Below are 27,375 nucleotides of genomic sequence, written 5' to 3'. Positions count from 1 at the left end.
TCCATTCGTTATGCTTTCTCTTTCTGATCTGTGTTTTAACTTCCCTGTTTACTGCCAGAATCGTTCCTTTAATATCATTGACCATCTCTTCGATATCATCATTTTGTTCTATTATTCGCATTCTTTCATTAATTTGATTTGCATAACTCTTCTTCAGATTTTCGTCTCTCATCAGTTCTCTTGTATTTATAGGCGTGCTGGTGTTTGTATTTGTTCTCTTAATTTTTGCTAGTTTTAACCTCACATCTGCTATTAGCGGATTATGATCGGATGCAATATCAGCACCTGGATATGCTGCGATTCTTTTGATAGCGTTACGAAATCTTCTGTTTATTAAAACGTAGTCAATTTGGTTTCTAATTATTCGATTTGGACGGTCTCCTGGTGATTTCCAAGTATATAACTTACGAGGTGGGAGCTGAAACCATGTGTTCATGACGACAAAACCGTTCTCCTGGCAGAATTCACACAGCAGGTCGCCTCTTTCATTTCTAACTCCAAGGCCGTACTCTCCAATTATGTCTTCATATCTTCCTTTATCCACCTTGGCGTTAAAGTCGCCCATTATTATGTTTATGTCCTCTTTCTTTGTTAGTCTTATTGCTTTTTCCAGATCTTTATAGAACTTAGTTATTTCTTCTTCTGACTTATCTGCTGTTGGTGCATATGCTTGTGTCACATTTATGTTTACTGGTTTGCCTGTCATTTTGATCAACATGACTCGTTCGGAAATTGGAACAAAATCTGTCACCGATTTACTGATCTTCCTGTCAAGAGCAATAGCCACTCCATGTCGGTGATGTCTATCTGTTGGGTCACTACACGAGTAATACATAGTAATCTTATCTTTCGTAAACTGTCCAGATCCAGTCCATCGGACTTCACTGACTCCCATTATATTTATTTTTAGCCGATTCATTTCCTTTATAAGGTTGTGTAGTTTTCCTGGTTCGTAAAGACTATTAACATTCCATGTTGAAATTCGTTGGATATCATCTATTTAGCACCGGGAGATTCTTCGCACCCTCTGACCATCTAAGGCCTGCCCGGGACTGAGGGCCATTGTTTTGTTTTGTTCTGCCATAATGAGATGAGTTATCCTGGGGAAAAGGTAGTGTTGTGGTATCCCGTTACTTTCAACACCGCAGTACCACAGCCATTCAAACTGTCCTAGTCATGCCTGTGGAATTCCAATAACAAGCCGGTCCAAGATAATTTCTTTTGCGCCTTGCGTTGGTACTGGTGATCGCTGCTGCCCTTCACCAGGGTTGAGGACTAGGAGGGATAAATATGGAGGGTGTAGGATAAAGGTTATGGGACATGAGATTCCACGGTGTGGGATGGTGGAATATCATGAGCTAGCGTGGGCAGGGTCGCTAATCCCTGAAGTAGGTCTGTTTCCACCGGGATCGTGAAAAGTACCCACCCGCTACCCCCAATAAAAGACTAGTTCACACGAAATAGATGGAAAAAAGCAGGGGAAAAAGTACTCTGACAGATTATTAAATGAACAATTTGACAGAAACCAATTGCGCTAACGAAGACAGTAACACCAGTTAACAGGATATACCTAATAGATTTTAAAATAAGTTAAGAAGTAAAGAAAACATCAAAAAGTAAAGAAAACGTGAATTTTCCTGTCCAAGCAACAATTTTAGCTCATCAAATTAGTTTGTTTCATTTCAGTTGTCCAATTTGTTACTCATCGTAATATTGCTTATGTACACTGTAAATTTATTAGCATACTAATAAAAATAATAATAATAAAAACGAAGGGACACTAAAATAATATAAACATTTATACACTTACCACGTCGTCTTTGGAGTCGGCTTCGGCGAAGATATTGGACAAAACAGGCGGATGTGTTTCCGGTAATATCCTTATTAATTCAACGCCAATTCCTTGCTGCAACAAATAAAAAACCAATCAATACACTATGTACATAGAAATAATTTTCCGATCGTAGAAAAAATACGACCGACTCGACTGTAAAAATATCCTTTCAACAACATTTATATCACACGCACGATTCTTTTATAAAAAATATACGAGCGACTTAAAACTGGAAAAATAAATATCTCTTTAATAAAATTGAAGGGAAATGTAAAAACATCTTATCATCGATGAGATCAATGCACTTTTGAAGTATTTGGACAGCAGTTTTTGTATACTATTGTCGTGTATGTTACGCTCTACCTCGTGTAACTACTTTTTCAGTCATTATGACGTCCTTGTTAAAGAAAAACGAATGAAAAATAGCGCAAAGAAGGTCTTCTTCTTCATGTGCCATATCCGCTACGAAGATTGGTTATTATCATGACAATGATGTGCTCATCGGGACGGTTGAATAGAACTGCAAACTGAACAATTCCCTGAAGTTTCTTAAGTTGATAATTATCTGCGCGCGTAACATGTACTGTAATTTCTCATTTGAATAGTCAATACGGCCTCTTTTTGTTTGCTATCCTTTTTTCTCCTTGGTTAGTTCTTTTGTTCTTCCAGGAGATTTTTAACATCCTTGGATATGCCAACATCTTAAATTCCTCCAGCTTGCTCATGTATGGCTACCTTTTCGTCCACGTCTCTACACCATACAACAAGACTAAGAAAACATAACATTTAGCCATGCGTACTTTAAATTTTAGGCTTAGGCTTCGATTACATGTTGTTAAACGCACTGCGGGCTGCCTCTACTCTTATTCTTATTTGTAGGGTGTATTCATTGAATATTCATTCAGTGAAGATGGTGATCCTCGTAAAGCGAGGTGTAGAAATAAGGTGAGCGAGACCCAATATTACATCCAAACGAGACAAGCAGTTCATGAATCATCCAGGTGTTACAGGGTCTGGTTTCTGGACCACAAGTAATCGTTCGACTCCTGTAGTTCTTGAATTTTAGCCTTCTTTAGGGTCTTACAATACAATATATAGCAGAATTAATGTGAATCCCGTTAATTCAGAAATCGACTAACAATATCCCTTAAATTAAAAAATATGGATGGATTTGCTTTCCTTTCTTCATCGCGGTTGTCGGTACAGTCTTTCTTAATCGTCCTTGCAATATGACGATTTATGACTTCGAATCCGTTAATTATCAAAGGAGCGCGAGCGTTTATATAGATCATTAGTGCCAACTTTAAAAAATATCGGTCATTTATCAAAATTTTTTTATATCATATTTATATCAAAATAACGTTTATTCTCATTTGTTTTTATTAAGACAGCACATTACTCAGAGAGTTTACTTTATAGAACAATGGAAGTAGGATAACTGCCATGAGAATGGAGAAGCAGTATAGATAGATAGATTTAGAGAGGTGGCCTTTTGGCCTATTCCACTGCGACCTTTTCAGATATATTGTGGTCCTCTAGTCCTAGATAACATTCTCTAACCTGACCCTTTTTATAAAGTCTAGTAGCTTCGAGACTGTACCTTCCATGTAGCTATTTGCCGGTGGATTTTCTTCTCCTAATGCAAAGAACCACACATTTGCCAGACTGTCACACTGGCATAAAATTGACCTCTACAGAATTGCCTTAAGCGCTGCCTGACTATCTGTGAAGATGGCAACTGAACAGAACGTTCTTTCCTGCCTTTCTATTTCTTCCACGCAGTGATGGATTGCCGTTATTTCCGCCAGGAAAACTGTCACATCCTTAGATAGACTTACCGGGAAATGTATCCCTTGATTTGTCCCTACTATGCCGGCTTCCACACTCTCCGATGTTTTTGAGCCATCCGTGTACCAGGTAGCAGCAGCTTGTATGGGTACACCTTTATTCCAGTCTTTCCTGCCTGGTATCTTAATTGTGAACTTATTGTTAAAGCTATATCTCGTAGCTGTTGCATCGATAGGTTTCCCCATCACAATATCGGCTTTTTGCTCCTCGATTAGCTTTCTGTTGTCAGTACCATGCATCTGGCTTATATGTCGCTGACTATGGATTATTCTGTGCGTCACTCATCTGGCATCAGTCATGCTAGCCTTTGTGTATTACCTAGCAGCCTTATTGCTCCCACTTGCTACGTCTTTGTTCACTACGTCACCGAGACATAGGTTATCATGGGTCTAATAACAACCATAGAGTAATTTTGGGGTTAAGTCCCCAATTTTTACCGCACATTCTTCTACATCTGCCCAGGGACATAGTAGCTTTCTGTGTGGTTTTCAGAATGTAAGTATTCCATGTAAGCCTATGATCAAAATATACCCCAAGGTATTATGTTTCTTTGGCAAATATAATCTCTGTTCTTCCCAGCACCGGTGGTTTTAGGCCTTGTAGTGCTGTTTTTTGGTGAAGTTGACGATTTGTATTTTCTGAGCATTGACTACCAGTCTCTCTTGTTTACACCAGTCGTCAACTATATTTAGGGCTTCTTGCATTCTCTCAGACACCACCTGAGCAAACCTGCCCCTGACAACGATTGCTATATCGTCAGCATATCCTAGACAATAAAAGCCTTCTGTGGACAGATAGATTTCTGAGGAGATCATCTACCATGGTTACCCAAAGTAGAGGGGATAGAACTCCTCCTTGTGGGAAGTCTCCACCTACGTTTGCTTTGATGGTTGCTTTACCCAGAGTGGACATTACTGTCCTATTCTCCAGGGATGCCCTTATCCATTAGAAGCAGTATACTAATACCTATTTACAAATACAAAAGAGATGGTTCACAATGCACAAACTACAAGTCCATAAAACGACTTAATCACCGAGTCTATAGAGAGAGTAATTGATAGACGGATACGTGAAGAAACCGAAATATCTAAAAATCAGTTTGGATTTATGCAATGCAGATCAACAACAGATGCAATGTTCATTATAAGGAAACTGATTGGACTAAAAAACATGAAAATCTTCCAAACAATTCAAAAAAGCAAGCTCGATTATCTAGGTCACGTAATGCGAAATTTCAACAGGCATGAGGTGAGTACACTAATAATCCAAGGAAAAATACCTGGCAATAAAAATCCTGAAAGAAGAAGAATCTCCTGGTTAAAGAACCTGATGATTATGGTTTCAAACAAATACTACAGAACTTTTCCGCGCTGCTGTCAATAAAATAGGAATAGACACAACAATCGTTAATATTCGGGAAAAATTCAACACACAGAAGATTTTACAAATAATATAATACCCTCTAGCTCAGAAATGACCAATCTTAGACCGATTATTGTTAAGTAAAATATTATTGCTTACTTCTGAACAAACATTTACAATTGGTACATTCTTTGATCTATTCACTCTGTACATGTGAAAGCCCTTAACGTTATAAAACATCGTAATGAATATGGATATCACAAATAAATTAATGTATATAATATGTAAATGTTATAAATTAAATAAAAACTTTTATATACTGGCTTATTGATTACGCAATAAATTTATAATGTCTGCATAAAAGATATAGTAAAATTTATCCCTGCTCTGCTTCTGAAGGTTAGAAGTAGTATATTTTTACGACTTAAAAACACGAATACGAAAATCACGTCACCTCTTTTTTTAAATTCTTCCCTACACCTTTTAGTGACTTGTTCAAACAGCCTGATTTGATAAAGGAGGCGTATTATATTTACACGCAAATATTAGTTCTCATAAAAAAGTGTATTTCTATTTTTTTATAATAAAATATAATGCACGATTATCTTTGCAAAAACATTATTAACCAAACAGCGAAAAAAGTATGTGGCACACAAAGATTTTAAACAGGAATCAGAGAAATTTTGCTATAAATTAATCCAAAGTACTAACCAAATAGATGGGCGAATCATTTTGAAGAACTGCGTAATTGCAATCGTGAACATGAGTTGCAAGCTCCCATAATTCAAATTAATTAAAATGATTAGCAGCCACTCCCTACAGAGAAGGGAAATAAGATTTTTTTCGTGACACTGAACCGGCCAAGCAAACGACAGTTGTTGTTTTGAGTAGTATGGACCTCTATGTTTCCTGCAGTCAATTTTTTGGACTCAATTAGTTATTAACAAACTGTCAAAAAACGGTCAATTTTCACTGTTTTCGCCTATCAGCAAAAAGTGAAGCATTTTGAAACAAAGTTAAGAGTAATAAACTTATGTCATACAAAACCTTTCAAAATTGCGTTTTTAAAAGTTTTATCGTTATTTGTTGCTTAAAAATTTGCGAAATAAGTTCGAAATTTTGGTTTTTTATAAATGTTAATAACTTCTTCAGCTCCGGAGCTCTTCGTCAGTTCACGTAGGCGAGGCGAGGAAAAGTAGACAATAATAATAGTGAAAAAAAAAAGAGAGAACGATTGGCTCGCCACGTGTCAAATTAATAAATATCTAGATTTTAGTAACTACCTCAATGGAGCGTGTCTCATAGAGATCGAGGGTTTAGTTTATTTTTGTCTGTTGTACGCCACCAGCGTTGGCGGTAAAAATTGTTGAAGTTGGGTAATTTATACTATGATAAAAATTCTAACACAACTTCGTTAGGCCACTCCATATAAAATTAGCACTACACTGGCCGTACCAGAACCTAGCCGCATCAGAAGTGTAAGAAGGGTAATTACGTGTTATGTATCAGCTTCCAAACGTCCTTTGAACCATTTTGATTTATTGACAAACGACGGGACAGCACGCGCAAACTGTAGACAGTTTTGCCCTATCCCAATGATCGTCAACCACTAAATTTTGGTTCTCGTCTTTAGATATTATCTTTTTCTATTACGTATTTTCTGTTTCTCTTCTCCGATGAAGAATGTCCCTCCACATTCTGTCAGATCCCGGCTTTTGACTCTTTGTATCAAGAAAGGTAAACAAGCAGTCTGCATTGTGTGTTATCGTTGTTCGTATCATAAAACAATCAACATCGCTTCGACTATCATTAAGTCTTGATTTCACATACACTAACAAAAATTTCGAAATATTTTTAACTTTAACTCGCAAGGATAATATTGGAGAAACAAATCAAGAAAATAAAATTGTAATGGTGTAATAGTAATAAACGGGACTTGTGGGAGTCGCCTTGGCCAGGTATTCGGATCTTACGGGCATTTTGCCAACCTAATCGTCTGAATCGCTTTGTGAAAATGTTATTTACATACAACAGGTATTTAATGAGGAATTCTTATGCTCCAAGTGTTGAAACAATTACATTAAATACTGTTTTTTAGGTTAAATCGGTGTCGATATTTGATTCCAATAAGTCAAAAAGGAGATTTAACCAAAAAACCAAAACATGTGATACATTATTATAAAATAGTTGAAACTTCGAAATGTAGATAATGATTTTTGTTACTTTCGTAGTGATTTCAAATTATTTATTTTTAAGATATTTCCGAACAATAATCCCTATCAGCCTTAAAAAATTTTCGTCCAATAGCGAAATAAAAAAAAAAGATGCGAGGGAACATTTTGAGCAATTTCTAAATGGAAAGCGAGAAAAAGTAGCAGAAAAAGACAAAAAAATGAGAAGATACAAGGACAATCTTGGTAACACAGAAGTTATAAAGAAGGAAGAGATAGAAGGGACATTAAGGAAAATAAAGATTAAAAAGAGCTCAGGTAACGATGAAGTCCTGAAATGCTGAAATATATAAGAGAAAACAAACACCGAGATAATGGTCTTCTTCTTCTTCCTCCTCTTTATAAGCAAGTCTGCTTGTTCATTGGCGGATTAATACCTCTATGGAAGGTTGTCAATCCATCTTTTGCGCGATCGTTTGATAATTCTTCTGCCGATTGGTGACTTATCTCTTGCTATTTTGATGACACGGATCTCCTCCATTCTGCTTATGTGGTTATTCCATTCTTTTTTTCTATTTTGTATCCATTCATTTATACCCTGTACGTTTCATTTTCTTCTGTCTTCACTTCTCTTTCGATCTCTCAGCGTATTTCCTGTCATTCTTCTCTGCCGTTTCCAGTAACCTTTACGTTGTGGCTGTGTCGGGTCTTGTTTCTGAGGCATATGCCATTATTGGTCCTCAATGGCTTTATAAATTCTTAATTTAATTTCAGTGTTAAGGTGTCTGTTTCACCATATAGTGTTATTAAGGCATCCTGCCAGTCTATTTGCTATTTGTACTTGATCTCTCACTTCTTTCTCCAGGTCTCCATAGCTAGACAGTGTAATTCCCAAGTATTTTATTTCCATTACTTGTTCAATACTGATGCATGCCATCAATTTCTATTATACATCTGATTGGTTCTTTGCTGACTACTATTGTTTTAGTTGTCTGAGATGAGATTGTCATATTAAATCCTTTTGCTCTTATGTTAAATCTGTGGACCAGTCTTTGCAGACTATCTTCATCTTGGGCGATGTGTGGACCAGTCTTTGCAGACTATCTTCATCTTGGGCTATCAATATTGCGTCGTCTGCGTAACAGAGCATTTTGATTTCTTTGTTTCCCATTCTGTAACCTCTTCCTTTGTTAACGGTTTTGATGATTTCATCCATGATCAAATTAAAGAGCATGGCACTCAATCAATCCCCTTGTCTTATTCCGCTGCCTATTTCTATAGGTTCTGTAAGTTGTCCATCTATTCTGACTTCGATTTTGTTGTTTTGGTAGATGTTTTCAATAGTTTTTATAATATTTAGGGGAACTTCTCTATTATAGAGAAGATGGATTACATCTTTGAGTCTTACTCTGTGAAACGCTTTCTTTAGGTCAATCAGACACAGAAATGCTGGTCTATTATACTCTAAAGATTTCTCAGTAATTTGCTTTATAACGAATTTTGCATCTGTACGCGATCTAATGGTAATCTCGTACACGAGATAATGGCAAAACGCAATAATTGTACCAATACACAAGAATGGAAGAACAAGACTTTGGAAATTGGCAGCCAAAATACGAAAATGATAATAGAAAGGGAAATCACAATAGGAAAAGAACATCAATTAGAGGATACATAAAGCAGATTCAGGAAAGGACATAATACACAAAACCATTTATTCACCATATAACAAATTAAAGGGAAAGCCATAAAAAATAATAGAGAAATATACCTATGTTAGTTTTATAAGCATGGAAAAAGCTTTCCACTTATTCAAACGAGAAGAGCTGATCAATTGACAAAAAGTATCTACAGGAAAACAACAACCCACTAATAATGCAAAATATGCTATCAAAATAAGTCGAAACAACAAAAGAAGTAAGACAAGGAGGACATTTTAGACCAATACTCTTTATAAATGTGATATACCGAAAAAATGTAAGAAAACATTTCAACAATATGTCATTGGATGGACTAGAATTCAAACGAAATACAAACAAATGCAGAGGTATGGATAAGTGGCGTACATTCCTGACCTTAAGGGTGTACAAGAAGTGATCGACAATGACCAGAGGGTTGTAATAACTGCCCACTTATCGCTTAATATCTTCTTCTTTCCTGGAAGAAGTGATCGACAATGACCAGATAGTTGTAGAAACTGGTCGCTTATCGCTAGATCTCTCCCTCTTTCCCAAAGAAGTGATGGACAAAGACCAGACGGTAGCTGAAGAAGTGGTGGCCCCTTCGAGGGAAACAAGAAAAGATCTAGCGATAAGCGACCACTTCTTACAACCCTCTGGTCATTAACCACCATTTCTTTAGCTACCCTCTGGTCTTTGTCCATCACTTCTTCGGGAAAGAAGATATCTAGCTATAAGCGACCAGTTTCTACAACACTTTGGTCATTGTCGGTCACTTCTTCTTCGGGAGTGGACAATTCTTACAACCTCTTTTCATTGTCATCACTTCTTCGGAAAAGAAGAGATTAAACCATAAGTGGGCACTTCTTACAACCCTTTGGTTATTATCGATCACTTCTTGCACTTCTTGTACACCCTTAAGGTCAAGAATGGACATAACGTACGTATGTGGCAGACCCTGATGACATGCTTACCATTTGATCGTGCAAGTCCGCCAGTTATACTACTTGCATAATTGCGGATTACATAGTGCGTACAAGAATGCAGTACAAATAATAGGATATGCGGACGATATAACCATAGTAGCAACAGATAAAAAGGCATTAAAGAGAACCTTAACCTTAAGAGACCGTAAGCAAAAAAAAGAAGACACAAATGACAGAACTGACAATAGATGTACACAGTTTCGAAGAGGTTGAAACATTCAAATATTTGGGAGTACTAGTCAACAGAAGAAATGAAAGTGTAGATATGAAAAGAAGAATTCAAAAGGAAAATACAACATTTTATAGAAATAAAAAAATGTTTAAGAGATAACAAGCCGAAACATAAAAATGAAAATCACAAAACGACCATAAGACCAATAGTAGTATATGCTGCAGACACATTTACATTAACAGCAGGAGAAGAGCAATTGAAAGTTTTTAAGAGAAAGATTATCAGAAAAATACTGGGACCAAAGAGGGGAAACGAAGAGGATACAAGAAAATGGATGAATCACGAAATACAAGAATGGATGGGTCAAGAGAGCAATAAAAGAATTAGATGGTATGGACACTTAATGAGAAGAGAGAATAGCAATCCGTTAAGAGTTATAGCGGAATGGATGCCGGGTAAAAGAACCAGAGGCAGAGCTAAACTGTGATAGAGACAACAAGTGGAAGAAGAGGAGTATGGAAATTAAAAATAGAGAAAGGGCAATCAAAGAGAGAGATGAATGGAGAAAAGTAGTCACAGCAGAAACCGTAAAATCAAATCCAGAAGTGCTGATAATTTTGTGAGACAGTGTATATTAGCCAAAAATGAAGTTTGGCATTTGCAGGACGTAGAGATATAATTGTAGAACTTCATCATCAGACACAACAATTAATTATATATTTATGACGAATGAGGCTTCCATTCAACGTACGCCTCTGAAACGTCACACTGTATGTGTATTTAAAATTTCCTGCTCTTCCTCCCGCTCGCCTATGAAGATTTAAACGCGGATACAAACAAAAGGTGAATTTAAACGTTGCCAATATTACATCATATACATGACGTCACCGATTTATTTTTAAAAATTTTCCACAACGTTAGACAATGAGTTAGTCACTATTTTTAGTTCGAATACAAAAAAAAACTAATTAAAATGTTATGTGTAATTATTTTAAATATGTTTAAATACGATAAACTATTTGTTTTGCTTGCATCTTTTGGAGTACAAACTGATATAAAATTAAATTGGCAACGGTTTGTTTAATTTAAAATATTCTTTATCAGTAACTATTCTAATTTTAAATCAAGGTTTGTGTTTAATTAAAAAAAAAATGTGCAAACTATTTAGATTCATTATCTTCCTATTTTTTCTGTTTTTTTGGACCTTCGTATATATGAAAATATCTTTCAGAAACAAATTTCTGCAATTCGTTTTATAGAGAGTAGCCAATTATGCACAAGAAAGCAAGAATGTCTGTCTTTTCGCTCAGTCAGCGAAGGAATTGGAAACATCCCAACCATAAATAGTCCAGAACAACTAGAGGCAAGAGTCCTACTAGATTTTTACAACATCGTACGAGAAGCCATAACAACAGGACAACACAGGTAGATTCGGAGATATCAGCATAGAGCTAAGGGAACTAATTAGGGAGAAGAACACAGCAAAGAAAAGAGATAGAAGAACAAGAGCTCAAGGAGACAAGATCAAATGGGACAACCATGTGAAGGAACACGAAGAAAACAGCAAAAACATGGACCATGTGTGTACAATACAGAAATTTCTAAGAAACGACAGGAAGACACCACCGAAGACAAGGCCAAAGTCATAAGAACCAGCCTAGAAAGACAGTGGTTCTATGAACTACCGTCAACAGGAAGACTCTGACTTTTGAAGAGGAAGTAGTAAAAGACCGGCGGAAGCAGAAGAGCCACCACTGAAACACACATCTCCAAAAGAATTGAGCGACATGATCCGGAAAACCTCACCAAAATAAACTGTACCTGGATCGGACGAAATAAACAACAAGGTTCTAAAATACGTGCTAGCGAAAGCAGTCGTTTAGCTAAACAACATAATAGACGAGACTGGTGAGATTCAGAAGATTCCCTAATCATGTGATTACAATCCATAAACCAGGAAAAACAATACCAGACTACAGAATACCAGAAAAACAATACCAAAACCAGAACCACATTCCAATAAGCTTATTGCCAGAAGTCAGCAATATTGCTGTAAGAGTGATATTCTCTAGGCTCGAAGAGAAAACAGAAAGACTACAAGTGTTACCAGAAGCATAATTCGGATTTAGAGCCAAACATTCAAGAAGCTGACACCAGGTAGGTGAGAGTCGGCTATTGGTGCGCACCTAAGGCTAATTCAGGATATTGCAAAAACTTAAAACATTTCAGTTTCCAAATTTTTTGAAGATATACTTGAAGGGCCTAGGTATATTGCTAGGGACTTCTTCTTCTTAGGGTGCCTGTCCGTTCCGGATATTGGCGATCATTCTGGCTATGATGACTTTGTTGGTTGCTATACGAAATAACTGTGTTGAGGTCTTTCTATACCATGCTCTCAGGTTAGCAAGCCAGGATAGTCTTCTTCGTCCTGGGGCCCTTTTTCCTTCAATTTTACCTTGAAAAATGCATTGAAGTAGCTCGTATCTGCCTTGATTTCTCATTATATGTCCCAAGGACTGCAGCTTACAGATGTTGACCAAATCTGCAGTTGTGTCCATCCTCCGCAGTACTTCTTCATTGGTGACTGTCCATGGTATCTTCAGGATCCTTCTGTATGACCATAGCTCAAAAGCCTAAGGTTTTGATAGAGTTTCCGCCTTCAATGTCCACGTTTCTACTCCGTACAGAAGCACTGAGTACACATAACATTTAAGGAGCCTTATTTTTGTTTCTAGGGTGAGGTCATGGCTCTTGAACGCAGAACTCATAGTCAAGAATGCACTTTTTGTCTTTCAGATGCAACATTTAATCTCTTGGGTATTGTCCCACGACCCATTGATTATAGTTCCTAAGTGATTGTATTGTGAGACACCTTCAATTCTCATTTGGTTCACATACAGATTTGCTCCAGTTATGTTTTCCTTGCTGATGATCATTATCTTGGTTTTGCTCGTGTTTATATCCAGTCCATTTTCTACTTGTTTTCGTTATTTTGTTCATTAAGTTTTGCAGCCCTTCTATGGTATTGAAAAACACTATTGTATCATCTGCATACCGCAGGTTATTGAGCATCCATTTATTGATATGTCTTCATCAATATCTTTTAGAGCCTCTTCAAGAATGTGCTCCGAGTACAAATTAAATATCAGTGGTGAAATTATGCACCCCTGTCTCATTCCCAATCTCAAAGCCAATCAGTATTGAACGAGGCGTAAGACAAGGCTGTATACTATCTCCCACCCTCTTTAACGTGTATTCTGAGAATCTATTTAGGGAAGCTTTAAAAGATCAAAAAGGAATTATCATAGGAGGAGAAATAATTAACAATATACGGTACGCCGACGATACTGTGATTCTAGCTGAAAACATCGAAAATCTGCAGGAGCTAATCAATAGAGTTGACATGGAATGCACAAATTGGGGACTGTCGATAAACATCGATAAAACTAAATACATGGTGACCAGTAAAGTGGATATCGGCGCAACCCAACTGATATTAAACCAACAACCGCTGCAGAGAGTTCAGAGATTCAAATACCTTGGATGTTGGATTACCCAAAATCTAGATCCATCCTTCGAAATTCGATGTAGAATTGAACAGGCAAGAAACTCATTTCAAAAATTCAAGCCTCTATTATCCAATAACTCATTAAATTTGGAAATCCGTGAAAAGTTTACAAAATGTTACGCGTGGTCTGTACTTTTGTATGGATGTGAAACTTGGACTTTAAACGCCGATATCATGAATAAAATCGAGGCGTTTGAGATGTGGTTGTATCGAAGGATACTAAAAATTCCATGGACTAGCAGAACTAGAAACGAAGAAGTTCTTCGAAGAATGGGACATCAACGAACTCTATTAAATATTATTAAGAGGCGTAAACTAGAATATCTTGGACATATAATCAGAGGACCAAGATATGAGTTCCTTCGGCTAATTCTCAACGGTAAAATCGAAGGAAAGAAATGGATAGGACGGAAGAAACTCTCTTGGTTGAGGAATTTGCGGCAGTGGACAGGTTTGACAGCGGACCAATTGCTACACGTAGCGCAAGACCGAGATCAGTATAAAAATATTATAAGCATGGTAGTCGCCGACGTTCCGTAGGGATATGGCACTCTAAGAAGAAGTCTCATTCCCCTTAAGATTTTGACCTGATCTGTATATTCTCCATGTATTCGGAGTACCGCTGATTGATTCCAATACAGGTTAGCTATTATTTTTAAGTCATATCCGTCAATCCCTGTCCTCTTCAGCACTTCCTTCATTTGTTTATGCCTGACTCTATATCGAAAGCCTTCTTGCCAGGCATGCAAAATCAGGCATGCAAAAACATTACAGCTGACATCTTTACATTTCTGAAACATTACCTGCACGCTAAATAACGCTTTCCTCGTACCAACGGCTTTCACAAATCCAAACTGATTTGGCGCAATTTGTTCCTCGCATTTCCGGTAAATTCTTTTGTGGATGACTTTTAAAAACAGCTTCAGCAGATGGCTCATTAGGCTTATGGTCCTATAATCTTCACAAACTTTTGCTCCCGGTTTTTTGGGCAATGGTACGAACTCTGATTTGAGCCACTCTACTGGTATTTTTCCTGCCTTGTATATTTCATTAAATATTTCAGTTATTGGTAATATCAATAAATAGTTGAACATTAGAACAGTGTGAAGCGAGATTTTCCTTACACTGTGAGCGCACAATTACCCGACCTATTTGGCTAATGGTGCGCATATGTCGGATAATTGTGCGCAATAATAGAACTTATAGAACTTAAAAATGACCCTCGAAAATAAATATAAAAGGTACAAACAAATATATGGAAAAAGATAAGAAACCAAGTTAAAGATATATTAAAAAAAATTGAAGCATCGTAGAAGTCACAAATATATCCTTCTGGACTAACCTTTGGACTCCTCTGGACTGAAATACGAGCTTTGATGGGCCTACTAATATATACCGCGATCTTTAAATGTAATTATAAAGATATTGACGCCATGCTTACTGCAGATGGAACCGGAAGACAGATTTTTAGGACTGTTATGAGAGGAAAACGATTTAGTGTTTTGATAATGAGATGTTAATCGGTTTTAGGGGTTGGTGCAAATTCCGGATGTACATACCAAATAAGCTACGAATATATGGCATAAAACTGATGTTAATAACTGATGCTAAGACTGAATTTGCCTTTAATGGCTATATATACTGCAGAATGTTCGGATGGTTTTGGTCTTTCAAATTCAGCAAAAAAAATTAACCAATCCCACACAATCGTGACAATCGGTAATTCGTCATTTTTTTTTATATAATACTTATATACCTCTGTATAAAGAAAATAAAGTGTCCATTAAAATGGGAACAAGCATCATAGGAGACTTCACCACAACAAAAGGGCTCCTGCAGGGTTGTTCCACATCTCCAACCCTATTCAAAATATACTTAGAGAAAGCCTTGACTACATGGAAAAGAAAATGCGAACGCATGGGAGTACCGGTACGGAACGAATACCTATATACATTAAGTTTTGCAGACGATCAAGTAGTGATTGCACAAGACCAAGACGACCTCAGCTACATGATGAAGAAACTACAAGAAGAATATACCAAGGCTGGCCTAGATATTAACCTCGCGAAAACAGAGTACCTATCTACAAGTGAAGAAGACATAGAAGATCTACAGATTGATGACAACGTAACAATCAAAGGAAAGGATAAATTCAAATACCTGGGGTTTATAATCACGAAAAAGGCAACAACAGAGGAAGAAATTACACAAAGATTAGGACAAACAAGAACAGCAATCCGACAACTTAACTCAGTATGGTGGGATAGACACCTAAATATGAAGACAAAAACGCAGATTTATAAAACATTAGTGCGTATTATGACATATGGGGCTGAAAATTGGATCATAAACAAGAAAAACGGCAGTAAGATAGTAGCAACAGAGATGGAATGCCTGCGAAGATGCTGCAGAGTAACAAGAATAGATAGGAGAAGTAATGACGAAATAAAGCAAAGAACATCAATAGAAACAGACATACTAACATATATAGAACAAAAAAGACTAAAGTGGTATGGACATGTAAGAAGAACTAGCGACAGCAGATGGATAAAGAGAATAACCGAATGGAGCCCCATAGGAAGGAGGAAAAGAGGACGACCCCGAAAATCCTGGAGGAACGAAGTAGACGACGCCATGAGTAAGAGAGGACTAAACGATGGAGAATGGAACAACAGAGAGAGATGGAAACGGTTGAGCGAGGGAAGGCAGTGAATACTGTAGAATCCCTAAATATATATATATACTTTATATACCTATAAGCGAATAAAGTTCAGTGAAATTTTTTCAAATACAAAAACCTTTATTTTTATTTGCTAAAAAGGAGTCTGTAGGACTCCATATCACGTTGAATGTAACTGAAATTGCACCTCACCGGTTACGGCTTATATATGATTGTATATTCGAACAAATAAAAATTGTGTAGAATAGTATAAAAAAAAATAAATGGATCAGAAAAAACAGAAAAAAATAGAGTTACTGATAACTGGCTATGTTATTATAATTCCAAGATAATATTTTGATATTTTATGCTTAGCTAATAATCTTTATTGCTGTTTCTGTAATCTCTTTAACGTTTGTTGATCTAATTCAGTCGAATCGCATATAAAATCAGATTATCATTGTATATAAGTGAATCAGCAGTGTCTAAAAATACGCCGGGTATAATAACCGAGAACGAGCTAAAAATAATCATCTTGAGTGAATTTCCAAGTTATATGATTCAATATTTCTATATTATGGATGTGTAATTATGTATAAAAGTCGAAATTTATTAGAGATTCATTCAAATTTAATAGATTTCTTCCTCTTAACCACAAAAATACTTTCGAAAATTGAATTCCGGCCAATTGAAATGTATCTATTTCGCGTTGAAGTTTAGGCAATTCACTATTAGAAAACTTGAAATATTTATAAATTATGAGTAGGTATTATACGAACTTAAGATACTAAATAATAGAGTATTATACACTTCCTTTCATTTGGTTAATTTCTCGTCAAAAGCTAGACTACAACTATTTTTACAATATAATACACCCAAGACAAAGACAAAAAAGTTTCCAGAAATTAAAAGAAATAGGTTGCATGATAAATTACTTTGAATATTTGAAAGAAATTCATACAAAAGCTTAAAAAAACTGGTCCATATTTCTATTCGTTTTTGTGACTATTTATATTTATGTATATCGTCTCGATAAACAGGAAAAGAGGGAAACCTGTTTATTGTACTAGTATTGTTGTTGAAAGTAAACTAATTGTTTAAGAATTTCGTCTACAGGTGGATGTTTTCCTAAGTTGTCTCGATCTAAGACGTGTTGAAAATAGCTTAATTTTCAACGTTTAATATCTTTATTTCCGCAAATAATATCAATAATTTGAAAGAAAGATCAATTTTGTTTTTAAGACGGAGACTTTCAGTGAATATTTTTAGCCCTTAAGGTTTCACCCCCTAACAAGGGTAAATGTTACCCTTACAATTTACGGAAGGGAGGTACATTATTGTAAGCAGTCCAAAACATACGATCTGCTTTATCTACTACTGAAGCAAAGGAGTTCGTTAATGTAGATACCTCTATTGCAATTTGTGCACCAGCTACGAGAAGTTCAAGAGGAAAATGACGAACATTAAGATTATTTTTGTAAGTCTAATTTTTTCATATGGATATTTCTGTTCACGTAATATGTAGTCCAAATTTGTAAATTCACTAGGTAATCGATTTCTTGTCGGTGCTGATTATAATGCAAAACATGTAAGTTGGGGTTCTCAACTATCTTTATCAGGTAGAAGTAAAATAATTTTTCAAGTGATGCAGGAACTATAGCTCAAACACTTACCTAGGTACACACCTACTTACTGGCCCATTGACCCCAGCAAACTTCCTGACTGTCTAGATTTCTTTGCAAACAAAAGCTTTGGAGAAGGCTACCTACATATTGTATTTATTTATGAAATTGTTTCAGACTATACCTCAGTAATAGCGACCCTAAATTCAAGATTTGTTGAGAAGTGATTGTGCGAAACTGCACAATCACAAGACCGACTGGAATCTGTTTAAGGAAGAAATACATCAAAAAAATAAAGCTTAATATTTCCCTAAAAACAAAAGATGAACTTGGAATGGCCGTATGCGATTAACTACACTAACAAGAAGGTGTTTGGAATGCCACTCCAGAATTTAAGGCTATAAATAAGCTGCTATCATTATTAGAATCTATGGAAATTAACAAATTAAAAAATACCGATATAATTCTGAATGACCAACTTGAGACAAGAGTTCTCCCCTACTTAACTTATTTATTTATTAAAGACTACAAAGTGTTGGACGCACAACAAAAATACTATCGAACACCCAGCCCATCGATGAGAGGCTCTCCTCTCTGAACAGGAGTTATACAATCAAAACCATCTGTGGCCAACTACCTGCTCATCCTTCGGTAATGTATTTCATAGATCTCCCAAACGCAAACTCCCCTTTGTACCCACTAAATTGCTGGCTTTATCCAAAAACGAACTCCCTGATGAATACATTAATATCCTGGAGGAAACTCCACTTTTTTACCGCCGTACCAGATAAATAGATCACTTCGAGCTTTGCTACGGACAGGGAGAGATCAGTTTTCTGTGGTTTTCCGATCCCATTGCACAATTATACCTGTCTATAGTGAGGATAAGCAGTTAAACGAGATGCAAGAAGAGACAAAAGAAGGTGGGCTCAAGAACTGGCAAAACAAGCTGAAACAGCTGCACAACACAACAGAACTAGAGACCTATACCAAACTACTAGACGACTAACAAAAAATGGGCTCAACTGTTCAAACATTGTAAGATCCAAGACAGGCGAATTACTTACTACAACAAATGACCAAGTAGAGAGATGGAAAGAACATTTTCAGGAGATGCTAGGCACGCCCAGGGAAAACGCAGATGAAATTGTCGAAAATCCGCAGAATGTAGACTTGCGTATATCTTGGGAAGCCCCTTCCAAAACGGAGATAATCTCTTAAACAGCTATCAAATCTCTGAGAAATAATAAGTCTCCGGGAATCGATAACATTGTGCCGAAATACTTAAAACTGATCCGCATCTAACTGCTGAACTTTTGCTCCCTATAATCCGAGAGGTGTGGGAAACAAACCGCATTCCTGCTGGAAAGGGGTAACATTATTAAGCTTCCAAAAAAGGGCAACCTCACACTCTGCAAAAATTGGAGATGAATAACCTTGCTTACCGCAATAAATAAAATCTTAACGAGCAGAATCCTCCTGCATAGATCACATTAATACTGTGAGGGTAATAACGGAATAAACGGTTGAATGGAACACACCCCTATACATGGTTTTTGTTGACTTCGAGCGTGCCTTTGACAGCTTATCTCATGCCGCTTTATGGAAAATTTTAGAGCTAGAAAACATCCCGTATAAAATAATTTCCATTATAAAATGTCTCTGTTCTCTCCAAACTAGACTCCGACACAAGAGGGATACGGCGATGATATCTGCCTGCTAGGACAAAGGTTCCAAGATGTGGCTGATCAATTGGAAACACTTTCCACTGAAGCCAATAAAGTAGGTTTGAAAATCAAAATTAGTAAAACCCAATCCATTAGAGTAAATGCAAGAAACAACACGCTATTTACTATCAACAACATGCAGATTGAAAATGTGGAAAACTTTACGTATCTTGGAAGTGTCATAACAGAAAGCGGAGGTATAGAGGACGATATTCGTATGAGAATACGAAAAGCTCAACAAGCATTCAGCATGCTCAACCCTGTTTGGAGATCTGGTGAGGTATACTACAAGGAAAGATCCGCATATTCCAGTCAAATGTCATGTCTGTTCTACTCTACGGATGTGAAACCTGGAAAGTGACAAAACCCTTACAGATAAAATGCAGGTCTTTATTAATAAATGTCTACGACGAACTGTTCGTATTTTCTAGTCTAACATCATCAGAAACGAAAATCTACTACACCTGACCGAACAAAAAAGGGTATAACATCAAATAAAGTCCACAAAATTGGATTGGATTGATCACACACTGAGAAAAAATAATTCCAGTATTGCAAAAATTTCCCTAGAGTCGAATCCCCAAGGAAGAGGAAAAAGAGGTCGCCCAGTACAAACTTGGAGAAGATCCATCATTGACGAGATAAGAGGTCAAGGCCTTAGCGCAAAATAGAACCCGATGGCGCGTTTTCACTGAAGCTCTATGCTCCACTTAGGAGTTCAAGAACCTTATATATAGTGAGGATACAGCCACAGCTGCCCTCTTTGCGATTCACATTATTTTATACATTTATTAATTAAATTCATTCACAATTCATAACTATATATTTTTTACTAATAATTTCTGAAAAGGGCCGTTTTAGCTCAAACCTTTTGGCCTCTGACCACCCTGGATACCACCTACTCCGCAGGACTACATCCACTCAAATCACCATTGAGACATAACCCACAACCCAGCCACGTAATGCCGACATCCAAAACAAAACAAACCATGTCCTGAAGCGGTGTCACACCTAAAACAGGACAGCAAACCCCTCCAAAAGAAAAGACAACCAACCGAAAGAACAAGACAACGATGCAACAAAAATAGCTTACTTGAGAAAGGCTGTCGAAACAGCTGTAGTGATAATTGTTTATAATAAAAATTTGTGGAAATGTTAAAAACAAAAGCTTTCAGTGTTTTATTGATTGATATTAATAATTGTTCGATTGAGTAGAAATGGCACAGCAGGCATTTCAATTTGTATACAAGTCCGACATTTCACATTTTATCAAAAGTTTTATCAAGTTTTCTCTAATGAAAATTGTTGAAATATTGAAATTAATGTTGAAAAGTAGTACAAAATGTGTAATTAGGCGCATTTTGCTATTATCCTTATACTCACTCATTTATGCAAAATAGTAGGTCGTAGCAATGATGTAAACAACAATTAGTTACCATTTTGTATTGTACCGAAACTAAATTAGTTTCACGTAAAATAATTTATGCAGTTTTGTGAATTGTATGTTACATCATTATTATCGAAGGAAGGTCAACATGAATCAAAGCGATCAAAGTGGGATGATTGTTCGCTTGATACAGTAAACGCAAAAGAAACATAAGAATCTAAAAGACTCGATAATAAAACTCTCTTTAAACCTTTCTACAAAATGCAGATTATAATAACGAATGAAGAATATTAATGTCAACAAACTTAAGCAACTATGAGAAGCTATTTGCTTAAATTAAGAAACAATTATGGAATTAGAATAAAGTAACTTTGTTAAGGGTGCCAATGCATAAAAAAATTGTTTGTATCGAAATTATTGGCAGACTTGCTAAAAGAGTTTTATCGGATTAGAGCAAATCTACAGTTTTTTGAAAACCCGCAACGTTAGAGATGTTCGAAAATTAGTGAATGAGCTTAGTGCAGCCTACTGGGAAAATATTTTAAGCCGAAGGCAAGCAAGAGTATTTTTGCAATAAGCAAAAAGTGTTTTTACTAGATACTGCTCACTCAGATACCATCTTTATGATCTCATCATAAATTGGGCAAAGTGGAATACCATCTTTATCATCTCATCATAAATCATAAATCATATATATCTATTGAGGCTCCAGATAGTAACATCTTAACTGATGAAGACTCTGCAGATGAAGGGTTTAGCAGACAATTTGCCGGCAGGACAACTGAGTGCTCCAGCTGAGATTGTATTTGCGAACAAAGACAAACTGGGACTCAACCTTGATAATATTGTTGTTTGATAACCTTTTCAATCACTTTCCCAAAAGTAGAGACAATGCTTAAGGGTCTGTAATTGTCAGTTTTTGAGGAATCACCTTTTTTGTAGATAGGTAGATGAGTCTTCTTCTCCTTCTTAACATGCCATACACCAAAGTGCGTAGGCGACTATCATTACTAGAATTCTGTTCTTGGCGGCGTGACACAGCTCGCCTGTATTGTGTATTCCTGTCCATTCTTTAATATTCCTTAACCAGGATAATTGTTTGCTGCCGGCTCCGCTCCTACCTTCGATCTTCCATTGTAGGATTAACTGTGGTATTTCATATTTTGCTCCTCTAAATATGTGCCCAAGGTAACCAATCTTGCGTTTCTTAATTAATTCAAGTTCTCTTTCCACGCCGTCTCTCTTAAGGACGTCATCGTTTCGAACTCTATCCACTCAAGGTATGCGCATCATTCTTCTCAATGACCACATTTCAAATGCCTCAAGTTTGTTGATAGATGTTTTTTTCAAAGTCCACGTTTCCATGCCATAAAGCAAGATGGACCATATGTAGCACTTGACCATTCTGTAGCGTATTTTGAAATTTAGGATTTGATTACATAGGAGCGGTCTGAATTTCACAAAAGCTTGTCTTGCCATTTGTATTCGGGTTTGTATCTCTTGTTGTGGATCCGATTGGTCATTGATTGTGGTGCCAAGGTATTTAAAAGTTTTCACGCGTTTTATGCGATCGTCACCTATGCATATTATCGGGTTTTCTGGAGGGTTTCTGCTAATGACCATATATTTCGTTTTCAAAATGTTGATTTTGAGGCCATATTTTTTACCTATGCTATTCACCCTATCAAGTAATAACTGCTGATCTTCCAAATTATCAGTTATAATCACTGTGTCGTCCGCATAGCGTAGGTTGCTAATTGGTATGCCGTTCACCTTAATGCCTAATTCCGTGTCTTCTAATGCTTCCGCAAATATATTTTCAACATAAATTAAAAAGCATCGGAGAGAGTATGCAGCCTTGGCGGACACCTTTCCGGATTTCAAATTCATCCGTATATTGGTCTTGATCAATCCTCACTGAATAATCATTGAATAATTCTGATCTCCTTCTGGTCAATGTTGGCCCTATGTAGTAGTTCCATCATGATATCATGTTTAACATTGTCAAATGCCTTCTCGTAGTCGATGAAGGTGAGGTAGACATCTTTGATGTCTACCTCACAGAAGATGAGTAACATTAACAAACTGAAAAGAAAAAGACTACATCCACGAATGAAATGGATGGATTTTTTGATAGAATTTAATCAAGGGACATGCTTTGTCACAACTATCTGATACAAGTAGTGCCTTGCCTGAGGTAAGAAGAACTCGAGGGAAAATGTGTTGAGCAATCAAGAGACTAAATTTAACAAAAAAAGTTTTTTATTAGGCCACTGTTATTTTGAACAGTTTTAAACGATTTTAGACATATTATTCACATGAAATATTGCAAATGTGAGGTGGCACAGATAAATAGCACTCAAACAAGAGTTTACAAAATATAAAATTCTTGAAAATCCGATTTTCATATAAACAAACAACGTTTTTAACACTTGTAGTTATTTTATTTGGCAACTCTGGTTTCTTGCTCGAATGCTATTTCCGTTCCATTATCTTTATGTAAACTAAGGAATAAAACCATTCGTTATTTTTATAGTATCATAAAAAGCTGCAGATTTCACTTTCCATTTGTTTGAAAAATATTTAAAAAAACATGGATTAACAGTGTTTACTTTATTGGAATGAACGCAATGATAATGCGTTGTTTTTGTTAGAACAATGACTAATTTGTTTTTAAAATATACAGCTAATTAACGGTGTTCTACTTTTAAATATAAATGAAGGATATTGTAAGTAGGAGCTATTTATTTAGTTAGCCACGACCGGTTTCGACTACTGCAGTTTTCTGGTCATCATCAGGTCACCGGTAAAGTACAATCTTTGGAATGCTGAAATAATTACATATTGTAATTCTAACAATTTGAACAAACCTTTCATCAGGTATTGCACAAAAGGTGCCAATATTACTTAGGTTTGTTATAAAAGGGAGGATTTTATTTTATTAATGAATATTAAAGTAAAATCTTGAAAATGACTATACGGAAACCCAAAAACCCCATAACTCTTTACTTTAGTACATGCCAGAAGTCTACTGTCCGAGGAGAGATTCACAGAAATAGAAACTAAAATGAATAAAATTAAATCTGATCACATAGGTATCAGCGAAGTTAGAAAGAGAGGTGAAACTTTGAAAACACTGAAATCCGGACATATATTCATTCAGATTGGCCCTGAAACTACATCAGTTGGAGGCATCAGTTTCTTTGTCCATAAAAACTACGCGAACAAGATAATAAACATCCCAAGTATATCATCTAGAGTGGTATATCTTATTCTGAAGTTGAACCGTAGATATCAACTCAAAATTATCCAAGTATACGCTCCAACAACAAACCATACAGACGAAGAAATCGAAATGTTTTATGACGATATATCTACTGCGCTTAATGACTCTCGTACTCAATTCACAATTTTATGTGACGATTTTAACGTAAAAGGATGTGATACAGTCATGTAAGACGAATGGATGAGAATAGACTCCCAAAAATTGCCCTAGAAACCACCCGCCCGGTTCAAGACCTCCCGGAAGACCACCTAAAAGATGGAGGGATAGTTGGCAATCTACCTCCCAGGAAATTAACCAGAGACAGCTTCAGAATTAAACAGATCGAAAGATCTCCAAGAAGAAGAAGAAGATTTTAACGCAAAAATAGATGTAAAAGAAGCAGAGCTAGAAACAACCTTGTAAAAATTCGGTTCCCCAGGAAGAAATGACCGAGGAGAAACGCTACTAGGATTCCTACTCCAGAATAATTTAACCAACATGAACAGCCTCTTTCATAAAAAGATGAACAGAAGATTGACCTGGGAAAGTCCAAACGGTAGAAGAAGGAACGAAATCGACTACATTATAAGTGACAAAAAACAAATTATTAAAGATGTAACAGTACTCAACAAGTTCACCACAAACAGTGTCTACAGAATGATACGAGCAAAAGTCTAAATCAACATAAAAAAGAAAAGAACATAATGGTTAAAAATAAATCTCATGGTATCTGGACATCTCCATTAGATATCAACCAATATCAGGCACATATCAATAATAAGCCACTACTGCATGAAACCTCTGAGAACGATCTTAACGAATTGAATAATTGCATCATAAACGCCTTACAAGAAAGTCACCGAGTGCACTATAATTGCCTCATAAACGCCTTACAAGAAAGTCACCGAGTGCACTGTCCTAAAAGAAAATCAGATAGTAAAATAAGTCCATATACTAAAAGTCTTTTTTCAGTATATGGAGTTTTCTTGAAAGAAAACAAATGAAAAGCGATAAGAATGCAGACAGCCACACTCTAAGAGAAATGAATACAACTGTTTCGAATGCAATCAGGAGAGATTTAAGGAAATTTAAAACCGATAGTATTAAACGACCTATAGAGGAAAATAACAGCCTAAAAGTTCTATGTGGAAAGCTAACGAATGGGAAATGCTAAATTCATAAATTAAGAAACAAGCAAAATGAAATAATATCACGTAGAGACGAGTTAATACAGGTCGTAGAAGAGTTTTACGAGGAATTATATGGAAGTAGAGAAGATCAAACAAATAGTTATTTCAAAGAAGATCATAAATCAAGGTTCCTAACTAATTCCAGGAATAAAGGCAGATGAGATTCAACAAGCATTAAGAAAAATGAAAAATAACAAAGCCCTAGGAGAGGATGGAATTGTAATAGAAGCTATCGTAAATGGAGGAGATATGTTATTAAATAAATTAAGGAAACTGTTTAAACTATGTTTGCAGCAAAGAGAGGTGCCCAAACTATGGATCAATGCTATAACCATTCTTTTGCATAAAAAAGGAGATAGAACGGACCTAGAAAATTATAGACCTATTAGCCTGTTGAACCACAAATACAAACTCTTCACTATGTTAGTCACATCAAGATTGGAGAAAAAATTAGATTTCTATTAACCGAGAGAGCAGGCAGGGTTCCGTTCAAATTATGGTACCAAAGATCACCCCCATACAGTAAAGACACTCATTGAAAAATCTATAGAATACAACAAACCTCTTATCCTCACTTACATAGATTTTCAGACAGCGTTTGACACGATTGAAATAGACAGCCTTATAGAAGCAATGAATGTTAGTAGGATTGACCATAGGTATAGTCAACTTATTTACATATTTACAAAAATGCCACTATGACTGTTAAAATACACGATAAAACCCGACCAATAAAAATAAAACGTGGGATAAGGCAAGGAGATACATTGTCACCGAAATTATTCATAACGGCATTAGAGTATGCCTTTAAGATGGTCAATTGGGACCACAGAGGAGCAAAAATAGACGGCGAAAAGTTTAACCATCTCTATTTCGCAGATGACATTGTCCTTATCACAGATAATTTAGGAGAAACCACAGATATGTTAGTTGAATTGGACTTGGCATGTTCGAAGGTGAGAATGAACAGTTTGGTCAGAATGAACTTGACCAAACCTATGACAAATATGGTCCCCAATATCCATTTAACTATTCACGACAAAGTGGTAGAACTGGTGGAAAAATATACGTATTTGGGTTATGAAATAAGAATCAGCAGGGATAACCAAACATGCGAAATCCAAGACGAATTACTTTAGCTTGTTTAGCCTTTGGAAAACTGCGAGATACACTTACGGCCAACATACCAATTAACCCCAAAAGAAAAGTATTTGACCAATGCGTATTACCGGTGATGACCTATGGGGCGGAAACTATGACTCTAACAAAGACTACGGCTTCGAAATTGAGAGTGACACAGAGACGAATGGAACGAATAGAATGGAAAGCGGAACTAAAATAGAACTGAACAGGCCATAGTGAGAATGCCCGACTCACGATGGATGAGCAAAATTACAAATTGGAGGCCAAGAGCAGAGTAGAGGAAGACCACCTACACTTTCGGCTGACGACATCAGGCGTATCACCAAAAATTGGCAACAAAGAGCACAACATCGTAAATAATGGAGGAGTAAAGGGAGGCCTATGTCCAGCAGTAGATGTGATAAATGAAGGCTGGATGATGATAATGAAAGTAAAATCAGTATAAAATAATATAAACAGTACTTACATTAAAGTACAAGGTCTGTTGTTAAGATGGCTCGTTTCAATTGTGCCTATGGGTGTTCAGCTTATTATACATCGATCTAAACTCGGGGTATGTTACTTAAGGTGCTAATCTAGAAGCTAAGCTTAGCTTCTAGACTAGCTCCTTAAGAAACATCCCTTTTAGGTCATTGTATAATAAGCTTAACTCCCATAGATAGCTGATAGAAGCTGTGCACATTGGATCTGGTGGAATTTACTTCCTTAATGCTAGGGATGGACAGAAAAAGAGCCTTACTAATTTTATTGCTATTGGCAAGG

The 27,375-nt window shown here is 36.3% G+C and overlaps 1 protein-coding gene across 6 annotated transcripts in view; it reads right to left on the bottom strand.

Annotated features, from left to right (window-relative positions):
* The window catches only part of LOC140449695 (uncharacterized), a 189,127-nt gene that overhangs the window by 60,448 nt on the left and 101,304 nt on the right, over positions 1-27,375 (bottom strand). For all 6 annotated transcript variants that reach the window (XM_072542988.1, XM_072542986.1, XM_072542990.1 and 3 more), the window contains exon 3: positions 1,811-1,906. In XM_072542988.1, coding sequence (XP_072399089.1) covers positions 1,811-1,906 — 96 coding nt within the window. The remainder of the gene's footprint in view (positions 1-1,810; positions 1,907-27,375) is intronic.

Source organism: Diabrotica undecimpunctata, chromosome 9 (assembly GCF_040954645.1).
Source record: "Diabrotica undecimpunctata isolate CICGRU chromosome 9, icDiaUnde3, whole genome shotgun sequence".
In the NCBI taxonomy this organism is placed as follows: domain Eukaryota; kingdom Metazoa; phylum Arthropoda; class Insecta; order Coleoptera; family Chrysomelidae; genus Diabrotica; species Diabrotica undecimpunctata.
This window is presented reverse-complemented; position numbering and strand designations above follow the sequence as displayed.